Source organism: Oncorhynchus mykiss, chromosome 8 (genome assembly GCF_013265735.2).
Source record: "Oncorhynchus mykiss isolate Arlee chromosome 8, USDA_OmykA_1.1, whole genome shotgun sequence".
NCBI lineage: Eukaryota > Metazoa > Chordata > Actinopteri > Salmoniformes > Salmonidae > Oncorhynchus > Oncorhynchus mykiss.
In genome coordinates this window covers 90,324,234-90,338,269 of record NC_048572.1, presented here as the reverse complement: position 1 = coordinate 90,338,269, position 14,036 = coordinate 90,324,234, and the positions used below count along the sequence as shown (strand labels likewise).

Genomic DNA, 14,036 nt, shown 5'->3' with positions numbered 1-14,036 from the left:
TTGGCTTTTTATAGCCGATCATTCAGAGTATCTCTACTGCTCCTGCTGTCTCTAGAGAGTTGAAAACAGCAGGTCTGGGACAGGTAGCACGTCCGGTGAACAGGTCAGGGTTCCATAGCCGCAGGCAGAACGGTTGAAACTGGAGCAGCAGCACGGCCAGGTGGACTGGGGACAGCAAGGAGTCATCTGGCCAGGTAGTCCTGAGGCATGGTCCTAGGGCTCAGGTCCTCCGAGAGAGAGAAAGAAAGAAAGAAAGAAAGAAAGAAAGAAAGAAAGAAAGAAAGAAAGAAAGAAAGAAAGAAAGAAAGAAGAGAGAATTAGAGAGAGCATACTTCAATTCACACAGAACACTGGATAAGACAGGATAAATACTCCAGATATAACAGACTGACCCTAGCCCCCCGACACATAAACTATTGCAGCATAAATACTGGAGGCTGAGACAGGAGGGGTCAGGTGACACTGTGGCCCCATCTGATGATACCCGGACAGGACAGGGTCAAACAGGAGAGGGTCAAACAGGCAGGATATAAACGCACCCACTTCGCACCCACTTTGCCAAAGCACAGCTCCCACACCACTAGAGGGATATCTTCAACCACAAACTTACCATCCTGAGACAAGGGGGAGTATAGCCCATAAAGATCTCCCCCACGGCACAAAACCAACCCACTCAAGTGACGCACCCCTCCTAGGTACGGCATGGAAGAGCACCAGTAAGCCAGTGACTCAGCCCCTGTAATAAGGTTGAGGCAGAGAATCCCAGTGGAGAGAGGGGAACTGGCCAGGCAGAGACAGCAAGGGCTGTTCGTTGCTCCAGTGCCTTTCCGTTCACCTTCACACTCCTGGGCCAGACTACACTCAATCATAGGACCTTCTGAAGAGATGAGTCTTCAATATAGACTTAAACATCGAGACCAAGTATGCGTCTCTCACATGGATAGGCAGACCATTCCATAAAAATGGAGCTCTATAGGAGAAAGCCCTGCGTCTTGTGACCGTAGCGTACGTGTAGGTATGTACGGCAGGTATGTACGGCAGGACCAAATCGGAAAGATAGGTAGGAGCAAGCCCATGTAATGCTTTGTAGGTTAGCAGTAAATCAGCCCTAGCCTTAACAGGAAGCCAGTGTAGAGAGGCTAGCACTGGAGTAATATGATCAAATGTTTTGGTTCTAGTCAAGGTTCTAGCAGCCGTGTTTAGCACTAACTGAAGTTTATTTAGTGCTTTATCCGGGTAGCCGGAAAGTAGAGCATTGTAGTAGTCTAACCTAGAAGTGACGACAAGCATAGCTTTTTTTTTGTACTCTGACGTCCTTGGGTAGGCGGAGGGAGTCTGGAAGGGCATCTAGGAATCTTTGGGTTGTCCGAGAATTTATAGCATGGCTTTTGATGATCCTTGGTTGGGGTCTGAGCAGATTATTTGTTGCGAATGCAAACATAATAAAATGGTGTTTCGATAGTCCATAATTATGACAAAAAAACATTAAGATCCACAACATTTATTCCACGGGACAAAACTAGGTCCAGAGTATGACTGTGGCAGTAAGTAGGTCCAGAGACATGTTGGACAAAACCCACTGAGTCGATGATGGCTGCGAAAGCCTTTTGGAGTGGGTCTGTGGACTTTTCCATGTGAATATTAAAGTCACCAAAAATTTGAATATTATCTGCCATGACTACAAGGTCCGACAGGAAGTCAGGGAACTCAGTGAGGAACTCTGTATACGGCCCAGGAGGCCTGTAAACAGTAGATATAAAATGTGATTGAGTAGGCTGCATAGATTTCATGACTAGAAGCTGGCTAACAGCCTGCTGCCTGGCCTGCACCCTATTTCATTGTGGAGCTAGGGGAGTTAGAGCCCTGTCTATGTTGGTAGATAAGATGAGAGCACCCCTCCAGCTAGGATGGTGTCCGTCACTCCTCAACAGGCCAGGCTTGGTCCTGTTTGTGGGTGAGTCCCAGAAAGAGAACCAATTATCTACAATTCTATATTTTGGGAGGGGCAGAAAACAGTTTTCAACCAGCAATTGAGTTGTGAGACTCTGCTGTAGAGCTCATCACTCCCCCTAACTGGGAGGGGGCAAGAGACAATTACTCGATGCCGACACATCTTTCTAGCTGATTTACACGCTGCAGCTATGTTGCGCTTGGTAACCTCTGACTGTTTCATCCTAACATCGTTGGTGCCGATGTGGATAACAAAATCCCTATACTCTCTACACTCGCCAGTTTTAGCTTTAGCCAGCACCATCTTCAGATTAGCATTAACGTCGGTAGCCTTGCCACCTGGTAAACAATGAATGATCGCTGGATGATTCATTTTAAGTCTAATACTGCGGGTAATGGAGTCGCCAATGACTAGGGGTTTAAACCCTTTCTTCTTTAAGGTTGCTGCCCCTACATCGCCACGCCTATCTCTGACCTTTTTGACCTGTCTCTCCTTTCTGGGGAGGTTCCTATTGCTTGGAAGGCAGCCACAGTTCATCCTTTATTTAAAGGGGGAGATCAAGCTGATCCTAACTGTTATAGGTCTATTTCTATTTTGCCCTGTTTATAAAAAGTGTTGGAAAAAACTTCTGGTTTCCGCTCAGGTTATGGATGTGTCACTGCAACCTTAACGGTCCTCAATGATGTCACCATTGACCCTGATTATAAGAAATGTTGTGCTGCTATTTTATTGACTTGGCCACAGCTTTTGATACAGTAGACCATTCCATTCTTGTGGGCCGGCTAAGGAGTATTGGTGTCTCTGAGGGCTCTTTGGCCTGGTTTGCTAACTACCTCTCTCAAAGAGTGCAGTGTATAAAGTCAGAAAATCTGCTCTCTCAGCCACTGCCTGTCACTAAGGGTGTACCCCAAGGCTCGATCCTAGGCCCCACGCTCTTCTCAATTTACATCAACAACATAGCTCAGGCAGTAGGAAGCTCTCTCATCCATTTATATGCAGATGATACAGTCTTATACTCAGCTGGCCGCTCCCTGGATTTTGTGTTAAATGCTCTACAACAGAGCTTTCTTTGTGTCCAACAAGCTTTCTCTGCCCTTAAATAAAGGTTAAATAAAAAATAAACCATTCTGGAGGAGAAAACTGCACACTCGTGCTGGTAGCTAGCTAGCTACTGAAGTTAGCAAGGCAAATTTGAAATAAATTGCACTAACTGGACACAAAAATGTAATTCTAAAACCAAGAAAACAATTTATAATATACCTCCTCCGTCTCCTGTAATTAAAAAATAATAATTTAAATTCTATAATATTCCAAAAATCTCAACTATCACTCTTCACTCATAACCTCTATCCAACAATGTCACCAAGCCTCTCAACACATAGAACCCCCATGATGCTCTGTGGCACAATCACAATACAACTCACTCGGTTCGTTATCTGATCCTAATTCTAAGATTGTATGGACAACATGTCAGTTCATACTGCAAAAGCTGTGATTGGTTGGAGGAAGACGAAGTCAATGTAGCCAGAGGAAAATGAAAGCGAGCTGTCCTCCGGCTATACCATGGTGCTAGCCCAGACAGTGCCCAGACAGTGCCCAGACAATGCTAAGACAGTGCCCAGACAGTGCCCAGACAGTGCTCAGACAGTGCTCAGACAGTGCTCAGACAGTGCCCAGACAGTGCTCAGACAGTGCCCAGACAGTGCTCAGACAGTGCCCAGACAGTGCTCAGACAGTGCTCAGACAGTGCCCAGACAGTGCTCAGACAGTGCTCAGACAGTGCCCAGACAGTGCCCAGACAGTGCCCAGACAGTGCTCAGACAGTGCCCAGACAGTGCTCAGACAGTGCTCAGACAGTGCTCAGACAGTGCTCAGACAGTGCCCAGACAGTGCTCAGACAGTGCTCAGACAGTGCCCAGACAGTGCTCAGACAGTGCTCAGACAGTGCCCAGACAGTGCTCAGACAGTGCTCAGACAGTGCCCAGACAGTGCCCAGACAGTGCCCAGACAGTGCTCAGACAGTGCCCAGACAGTGCTCAGACAGTGCTCAGACAGTGCCCAGACAGTGCTCAGACAGTGCTCAGACAGTGCTCAGACAGTGCTCAGACAGTGCCCAGACAGTGCTCAGACAGTGCCCAGACAGTGCTCAGACAGTGCCCAGACACTGCACAGACCTTCATTGCAAAACAGTTTATTTATCAATTATTTGGTGACATATGAATATATTTTGTATTGTTTTATCACACACACACACACACACACACACACACACACACACACACACACACACACACACACACACACACACACACACACACACACACACACACACACACACACACACACACACACACACACACACACACACACACACACACACACACACACACACACACTACTCACTCCTCACTCCTCACTCGCCACTCCTTCTGCATCTGTCCTGTAGGAGCCCCTTAGGCCAGAGGAAGTTTTGTATCAGGACAGTGTTCTGCACTATGACGACACCGGAAAGTGGAAGGAGAGGTTTGTTGTGATGAGAGCCAATCACAGCCTGGAGTGTCATGACAACCAGGAGGTAAACCAACACCATACCAACATACAACCGACCTTACATGACTTACCCTATGTAACGGAGAATAAACCCCAGGCTGGGTGATGGATTACCTCACCTGAGACCTACATAGTTGTGTTAGCTTTCTAAGGTAATGCCTTGGCTTTAGCTCAGCGGGCTAACACATAGTCAGTCACATTACTCTGATGTTTGGTAAATTGGTTGTTGTATTTGCCCCTCCACAGAGCTTCAGTAAAGGTGTTCCGGCCAGACAGAGACTCCTGCCAACAGGGGGCGTAGTTCTGACATCAGAGGAGAAGTACACAGCGCTGGTGGACAAGGCCTTCCCTGACCCTAAATGTGAGTGTCTGGTCAACCCCTAAAGAGATACATCACAGTCTTGAAACACAGAGGCAACTGTTGAACTGGCAACACGGAGACTGGGAGACAGGGGAAAATTCAGCCTTTCAATCAATCAGTTAATTGTATGTTTATGCATGTCTGTGTGTTGTACTATAGGTTTGAAGGAGGAGACATCTCCCCCCATGGTAGTGGTACCTTCTGGTCAGTTCCCTGTCTACCTCAGACTGCCCTGACCCCTGACCCCTAATCCTGTGTCTGTGTGTTGTACTATAGGTTTGAAGGAGGAGACATCTCCCCCCATGGTAGTGGTACCTTCTGGTCAGTTCCCTGTCTACCTCAGACTGCCCTGACCCCTGACCCCTAATCCTGTGTCTGTGTGTTGTACTATAGGTTTGAAGGAGGAGACATCTCCCCCCATGGTAGTGGTACCTTCCGGTCAGTTCCCTGTCTACCTCAGACTGCCCTACAGACGTGACGTGTACTTTAGCTTCCCCCAGGAGGACCGACGAGCGACCTTCCTCTCCATCCTCACGGGCTGCATCAGGCACCAGAACCACGGTACGCTACACCTGGGGTTCTGACTCTGACCCTTAACCCTAACACTAACCCTAACCCTACACCTGGGCTTCTGACTCTGACCCTAACCCTACACCTGGGCTTCTGACTCTGACCCTAACCCTACACCTGGGCTTATGACTCTGACCCTAACCCTACACCTGGGCTTCTGACTCTGACCCTAACCCTACACCTGGGCTTATGACTCTGACCCCTAACCCTAACACTAACCCTAACCCTACACCTTGGCTTCTGACTCTGACCCTAACCCTACACCTGGGGTTCTGACTCTGACCCCTGACCCTAACCCTAACCCTACACCTGGGGTTCTGACCCCTAACCCTAACTCTACACCTGGGGTTCTGACTCTGACCCCTAACCCTAACTCTACACCTGGGGTTCTGACCCCTGACCCTAACCCTAAACCTACACCTGGGGTTCTGACTCTGACCCCTGACCCTAACCCTACACCTGGGGTTCTGACTCTGACCACTGAACCTAACCCTAACCCTACACATGGGGATCTGACCCCTATCCCTAACTCTACACCTGGGGTTCTGATCCCTAACCCTAACTCTACACCTGGGGTTCTGACCCTAACCCTAACTCTACACCTGGGGTTCTGACCCCTGACCCTAACTCTACACCTGGGGTTCTGACCCTAACCCTAACTCTACACCTGGGGTTCTGACTCTGACCCCTAACCCTAACTCTACACCTGGGGTTCTGACCCCTGACCCTAACCCTAACTCTACACCTGGGGTTCTGACTCTGACCCCTAACCCTAACTCTACACCTGGGGTTCTGATCCCTAACCCTAACCTTAACTCTACACCTGGGGTTCTGACCCCTGACCCTAACCCTAAACCTACACCTGGGGTTCTGACTCTGACCCCTAACCCTAACTCTACACCTGGGGTTCTGACCACTGACCCTAACTCTACACCTGGGGTTCTGACCCCTGACCCTAACCCTAACTCTACACCTGGGGTTCTGACTCTGACCCCTGACCCTAACCCTAACTCTACACCTGGGGTTCTGACTCTGACCCCTAACCCTAACTCTACACTTGGGGTTCTGACCCCTGACCCTAACCCTAACTCTACACCTGGGGTTCTTACTCTGACCCCTAACCCTAACTCTACACCTGGGGTTCTGACTCTGACCCCTAACCCTAACTCTACACCTAGGGTTCTGACCCCTGACCCCTAACCCTAACTCTACACCTGGGGTTCTGACCCCTGACCCCAACCCTAACATACTCCTGGGGTTCTGACCCCTGACCCTAACCCTAACTCTACACCTGGGGTTCTGACCCCTGACCCTAACTCTACACCTGGGGTTCTGACCCCTGACCCTAACTCTACACCTGGGGTTCTGACCCCTGACCCTAACTCTACACCTGGGGTTCTGACCCCTGACCCTAACTCTACACCTGGGGTTCTGACCCCTGACCCCAACCCTAACTCTACTCCTGGGGTTCTGACCCCTGACCCTAACCCTAACTCTACACCTGGGGTTCTGACCCCTGACCCTAACTCTACATCTGGGGTTCTGACCCCTGACCCTAACTCTACACCTGGGGTTCTGACCCCTGACCCTAACTCTACACCTGGGGTTCTGACCCCTGACCCTAACTCTACACCTGGGGTTCTGACCCCTGACCCTAACTCTACACCTGGGGTTCTGACCCCTGACCCTAACTCTACACCTGGGGTTCTGACCCCTGACCCTAACCCTTGAGACAATGTGTAATGTTGGCAAAAACAAAATATCCTTTGCCCACTGCTTTTTTCAGAAAGTAATTTAATTGTGTCGGTAGTCAACATTTAATTATCAGTTAAGAGATAAAGCAGTCCGAGTGCCTTTTTAATTTCATATTTTAACAAGAATGTTCATACTAAACCTCCATATTAAACCTCTATACTAAACCTCCATATTAAACCTCCATATTAAACCTCTATACTAAACCTCTATACTAAACCTCCATATTAAACCTCCATATTAAACCTCTATACTAAACCTCCATATTAAACCTCCATATTAAACCTCTATACTAAACCTCTATATTAAACCTTGATATTAAACCTCTATATTAAACCTCTATACTAAACCTCTATATTAAACATCCATACTAAACCTCCATATTAAACCTCTATATTGAACCTCTATACTAAACCTCTATACTAAACCTCCATATTAAACCTCCATATTAAACCTCTATATTAAACCTCCATATTAAACCTCTATATTAAACCTCTATACTAAACCTCTATATTAAACCTCCATACTAAACCTCCATATTAAACCTCTATACTAAACCTCCATATTAAACCTCTATACTAAACCTAGATATTAAACCTCCATATTAAACCTCTATACTAAACCTCCATATTAAACCTCTATACTAAACCTCCATATTAAACCTCTATACTAAACCTCTATACTAAACCTCTATATTAAACCTCTATACTAAACCTCCATATTAAACCTATATTTTAAATCTCTATACTAAACCTCTATACTAAACCTCCATATTAAACCTCTATACTAAACCTCCATATTAAACCTCTATACTAAACCTCCATATTAAACCTCTATACTAAACCTATATATTAAGCCTCTATACTAAACCTAGATATTAAACCTCCATATTAAAACTCTATACTAAATCTCCATATTAAACCTCTATATTAAACCTCTATACTAAACCTAGATATTAAACCTCTATATTAAACCTCTATACTAAACCTCCATATTAAACCTCCATATTAAATCTCAATACTAAACCTCCATATTAAACCTGTATACTAAACCTCCATATTAAACCTCTATACTAAACCTCTATATTAAACCTATATATTAAAGCTCTATATTAAACCTCTATATTAAACCTCTATACTAAACCTCCATATTAAACCTCCATATTAAACCTCAATACTAAACCTCCATATTAAACCTCTATACTAAACCTCTATACTAAACCTCTATACTAAACCTCTATACTATACCTCTATACTAAACCTCTATACTAAACCTCTCTAAACCAGTTCATGATCAACCTGCTAGCCTGCAGTGTTGTACTATTGTTATTCTTCGGTTGTCTTGGTAACAACCTAATAATACTCCTCAGCACACATTAGCTTCCTGTGAGGGAGAAACCTAGAGCCAGCCTGTCAGTTAGTGGTTAGGCTAGCGTTTAGCAACTTCTGCAGAGCACCAACCAAAGCAGCAACCGTCAACAGCGCAGCATCTCTTTTAGCTCTGCCTCAATACCAACTAGTCAATAGCAACTTTATAAAATAGATGTCCAGAGGATGCAGTGACTATGTAGCGCAGAAATAGAACACAAACATCCCATTCCGAGCTCATGCTCTCTTTTCTTCTCTCTCTCTGACACTATTTTATTTTTCTCCAGTTTCACATTTACATTTCACAGTGACAAAAAGGGAAGTGCTTAAAATATCTTGCATTTGTCTCAGATGCATTACTCAATTCTTTCAGTATTTAAGACAGACCAGTTATCCCATAGAGAAATATTACACTGCTCACTTCCACATTCTCTCTCTCTCTCTCTCTCTCTCTCTCTCTCTCTCTCTCTCTCTCTCTCTCTCTCTCTCTCTCTCTCTCTCTCTCTCTCTCTCTCTCTCTCTCTCTCTCTCTCTCTCTCTCTCTCTCTCTCTCTCTCTCTCTCTCTCTCTCTCTCTCTCTCTCTCTCTCTCTCTCTCTCTCTCTCTCCCTCCCTCCCTCCCTCCCTCCCTCCCTCCCTCACTCCAGATTCTCTGAGGAGGTCTTCCTGTGAGTGTCAGGCGTTCCTCAAGGCCATACATTTCTACCGTCAGGAGAAAGGACACTATGAGTCCTGGGACATGCTGGTGGGCTGTGAGGAGCAGGTGATGCCCAAACCGCACATACACACACTGTTCAACACTTAGCATCTAGCCCACAACTCACTCTGAAACACACTGAAACACACCAATGTTTCGAAACACACTGAAACACACTCTGAAACACACCCATGTTTCGAAACACACTCTGAAACACACCCATGTTGTGAAACACACTCTGAAACACACCCATGTTCGAAACACACTGAAACACACCCATGTTTCGAAACACTCTGAAACACACCCATGTTTCGAAACACACTGAAACACACCCATGTTCGAAACACACTGAAACAAACCCATGTTCGAAACACTCTGAAACACACCCATGTTTCGAAACACACTGAAACACACCCATGTTCGAAACACACTGAAACACACCCATGTTTCGAAACACTCTGAAACACACCCATGTTTCGAAACACACTGAAACACACCCATGTTCGAAACACACTGAAACAAACCCATGTTCGAAACACTCTGAAACACACCCATGTTCGAAACACACTGAAACACACCCATGTTCGAAACACACTGAAACAAACCCATGTTCGAAACACTCTGAAACACACCCATGTTCGAAACACTCTGAAACACACCCATGTTCGAAACACACTGAAACACACCCATGGTCGAAACACTCTGAAACACACCCATGTTTCGAAACACTCTGAAACACACCCATGTTTCGAAACACACTGAAACACACCCATGTTCGAAACACACTGAAACACACCCATGGTCGAAACACTCTGAAACACACCCATGGTCGAAACACACTGAAACACACCCATGTTTCGAAACACACTCTGAAACACACCCATGTTCGAAACACACTCTGAAACACACCGATGTTCGAAACACACTCTGAAACACACCCATGTTTCGAAACACACTCTGAAACACACCCATGTTTCGAAACACACTCTGAAACACACCCATGTTCGAAACACACTCCGAAACACACTCTGAAACACACTCTGAAACACACCGATGTTCGAAACACACTCTGAAACACACCGATGTTCGAAACACACTCTGAAACACACCCATGTTTCGAAACACACTCTGAAACACACCCATGTTCGAAACACACTCTGAAACACACCCATGTTCGAAACACACTCTGAAACACACCCATGTTCGAAACACACTCTGAAACACACCCATGTTCGAAACACACTCTGAAACACACCCATGTTCGAAACACACTCTGAAACACACTCTGAAACACACCCATGTTCGAAACACACTCTGAAACACACCCATGTTCGAAACACACTCTGAAACACACTCTGAAACACACCCATGTTCGAAACACACTCTGAAACACACCCATGTTCGAAACACACTCTGAAACACACTCTGAAACACACCCATGTTCGAAACACACTCTGAAACACACCCATGTTCGAAACACACTCTGAAACACACTCTGAAACACACCCATGTTCGAAACACACTCTGAAACACACCCATGTTCGAAACACACTCTGAAACACACTCTGAAACACACCCATGTTCGAAACACACTCTGAAACACACCCATGTTCGAAACACACTCTGAAACACACTCTGAAACACACCCATGTTCGAAACACACTCTGAAACACACCCATGTTCGAAACACACTCTGAAACACACTCTGAAACACACCCATGTTCGAAACACACTCTGAAACACACCCATGTTCGAAACACACTCTGAAACACACTCTGAAACACACCCATGTTCGAAACACACTCTGAAACACACCCATGTTCGAAACACACTCTGAAACACACTCTGAAACACACCCATGTTCGAAACACACTCTGAAACACACTCTGAAACACACCCATGTTCGAAACACACTCCGAAACACACTCTGAAACACACTCTGAAACACACTCTGAAACACACCCATGTTCGAAACACACTCTGAAACACACTCTGAAACACACTCTGAAACACACTCTGAAACACACTCCGAAACACACTCCGAAACACACTCCGAAACACACTCCGAAACACACTCCGAAACACACTCCGAAACACACTCTGAAACACACTCCGAAACACACTCTGAAACACACTCTGAAACACACTCCGAAACACACTCTGAAACACACTCTGAAACACACTCTGAAACACACTCCGAAACACACTCCGAAACACACTCCGAAACACACTCCGAAACACACTCATGCACACTTAAACACAAACGCACACACCGACTTGTTTCCAGGGGAAAATCCGAGACAGAGGGAGACAGTTTGTGTGAGTGTGTGCTGCTTCTGTTAAGTGGGCTGTTGTCATCTCATCACACACACAGAGCCTGACTCACGAAGCTGCCGATGCCAACCAAGAGAGCCACGAGAGGAAACTCTGACTCGGACTCTAAAGCCCCATTTATACCTGGTTCTAACATGCGTCCTTTGTCCTGTTCTTGTCCACATTGTGATTGTGCCCACATTTTTAGACATGTGTAGACAATTAAAAGAAGCATTGTGATCTGATCTTCCTGAGCGCCTCCGGTGGTACTCAGGGATGCATTGTGTCTGGATATCTGACAAGGTTAGACGGATCTGGAGAGCGAAACCATTTCAATCATAAATCATTGACAGGTGATACCATTGACTTCCCTGCTGAAAAAAAACAGCATAAACTAGCATAGGATGGTGACCAGCCTTTGTTGTGTTTTTGCCAGTGGTGGAAAAAGTACTACATTTTTATACTTGAGTAAAAGTAATGATACCTTAATAGAAAATGACTCAAGTAAAAGTAAAAGTCACCCAGTAAAATACTACTTGAGTAAAAGTCCCCCAGTAAAATACTACTTGAGTAAAAGTCACCCAGTAAAATACTACTTGAGTAAAAGTCAAAAAAAGAATTTGGTTTAAAAAAAAAGTAAGTATCGAAAGTAAATGTAATTGTTAAAATATACTTAGTTATCAAAAGTAAAAGTACAACTATAAATCATTTCACATTCTTTATATTAAACAATCCAAATGCCACGATTTTTTGTTGTTGTAGTTTACCTCCTTTTTCTACCCAATTTTGATCTTGTCCCATCGCTGCAACTCCCCAAAGGGCTCGGTTGAGGCTAAGGTTGAGGCATGCGTCCTCCGAAACATGACCCGCCAAACCATGCTTCTTAACACCCGCCGCCCTATGGTACTCCCAATCACGGTCGGTTGGGAAACAGCCCGGGATCGAACCCGGGTTTGTTGTGACACCTCTAGCACTGTGATGCGGTGCCTTAAACCGCCGCGCCACTTTCGGGAGGCCCACAAATTAAGCATTTGTATTTAGTGAGTCCACAAGATCAGAGACAGTAGGACTGACCAGGGATGTTCTCTGTTTAGTGAGTCCACAAGATCAGAGGCAGTAGGGATGACCAGGGATGTTCTCTGTTTAGTGAGTCCTCCAGATCAGAGCCAGTAGGGATGACCAGGGATGTTCTCTGTTTAGTGGGTCCACCAGATCAGAGGCAGTAGGGATGACCAGGGATGTTCTCTGTTTAGTGAGTCCACCAGATCAGAGGCAGTACGAATTACCAGGGATGTTCTCTGTTTAGTGAGTCCACCAGATCAGAGGCAGTAGGGATGACCAGGGATGTTCAATGTTTAGTGAGTCAGACAGATCAGAGGCAGTAGGGATGACCAGGGATGTTCTCTGTTTAGTGAGTCCTCCAGATCAGAGGCAGTAGGGATGACCAGGGATGTTCTCTGTTTAGTGAGTCCACCAGATCAGAGGCAGTAGGGATGACCAGGGATGTTCTCTTCATAAGTGTGTGAATTGGACCATTTTCCTGTCCTGCTCAGCATTCAAAACGTAACGAGTACTTTTGGGTGCCAGGGAAAATGTATGGAGTAAAACATACATTAATTTCTTTAGGAATGTAAATGAAGAAAAAGTAACATTTGTCGAAAATATAATTAGTAACTACATATACCCCAAAGTACTTTTACTTAAGTACGTTACGTTACGTTAAGTACGTTACGTTACGTTACGTTACACGTGTTTTTAGTGGTGACCAGCCTTCGTTAGGTTTTTAGTGGTGACCAGCCTTCGTTATGTTTTTAGTGGTGACCAGTCTTCGTTATGTTTTTAGTGGTGACCAGCCTTCGTTAGGTTTTTAGTGGTGACCAGTCTTCACTGTATTTTTAGTGGTGACCAGCCTTCGTTATGTTTTTAGTGGTGACCAGTCTTCGTTATGTTTTTAGTGGTGACCAGTCTTCGTTAGGTTTTTAGTGGTGACCAGTCTTCGTTATGTTTTTAGTGGTGACCAGCCTTCGTTATGTTTTTAGTGGTGACCAGCCTTCGTTATGTTTTTAGTGGTGACCAGCCTTCGTTATGTTTTTAGTGGTGACCAGCCTTCGTTATGTTTTTAGTGGTGACCAGCCTTCGTTATGTTTTTAGTGGTGACCAGCCTTCGTTAGGTTTTTAGTGGTGACCAGTCTTCGTTATGTTTTTAGTGGTGACCAGTCTTCACTGTATTTTTAGTGGTGACCAGCCTTCGTTATGTTTTTAGTGGTGACCAGCCTTCGTTATGTTTTTAGTGGTGACCAGCCTTCGTTATGTTTTTAGTGGTGACCAGCCTTCGTTAGGTTTTTAGTGGTGACCAGTCTTCGTTATGATTTTAGTGGTGACCAGCCTTCGTTATGTTTTTAGTGGTGACCAGCCTTCGTTATGTTTTTAGTGGTGACCAGCCTTCGTTATGTTTTTAGTGGTGACCAGCCTTCGT

At 45.4% G+C, this 14,036-nt stretch overlaps 1 protein-coding gene across 1 annotated transcript in view; it reads left to right on the top strand.

Annotated features, from left to right (window-relative positions):
- Positions 1-14,036, top strand: part of LOC110531063 (protein Niban 1) — a 63,138-nt gene that overhangs the window by 25,935 nt on the left and 23,167 nt on the right. Inside the window, exons 3-6 of the mRNA XM_036986768.1 lie at positions 4,398-4,526; positions 4,748-4,862; positions 5,256-5,423; positions 9,198-9,313. Coding sequence (XP_036842663.1) covers positions 4,398-4,526; positions 4,748-4,862; positions 5,256-5,423; positions 9,198-9,313 — 528 coding nt within the window. The remainder of the gene's footprint in view (positions 1-4,397; positions 4,527-4,747; positions 4,863-5,255; positions 5,424-9,197; positions 9,314-14,036) is intronic.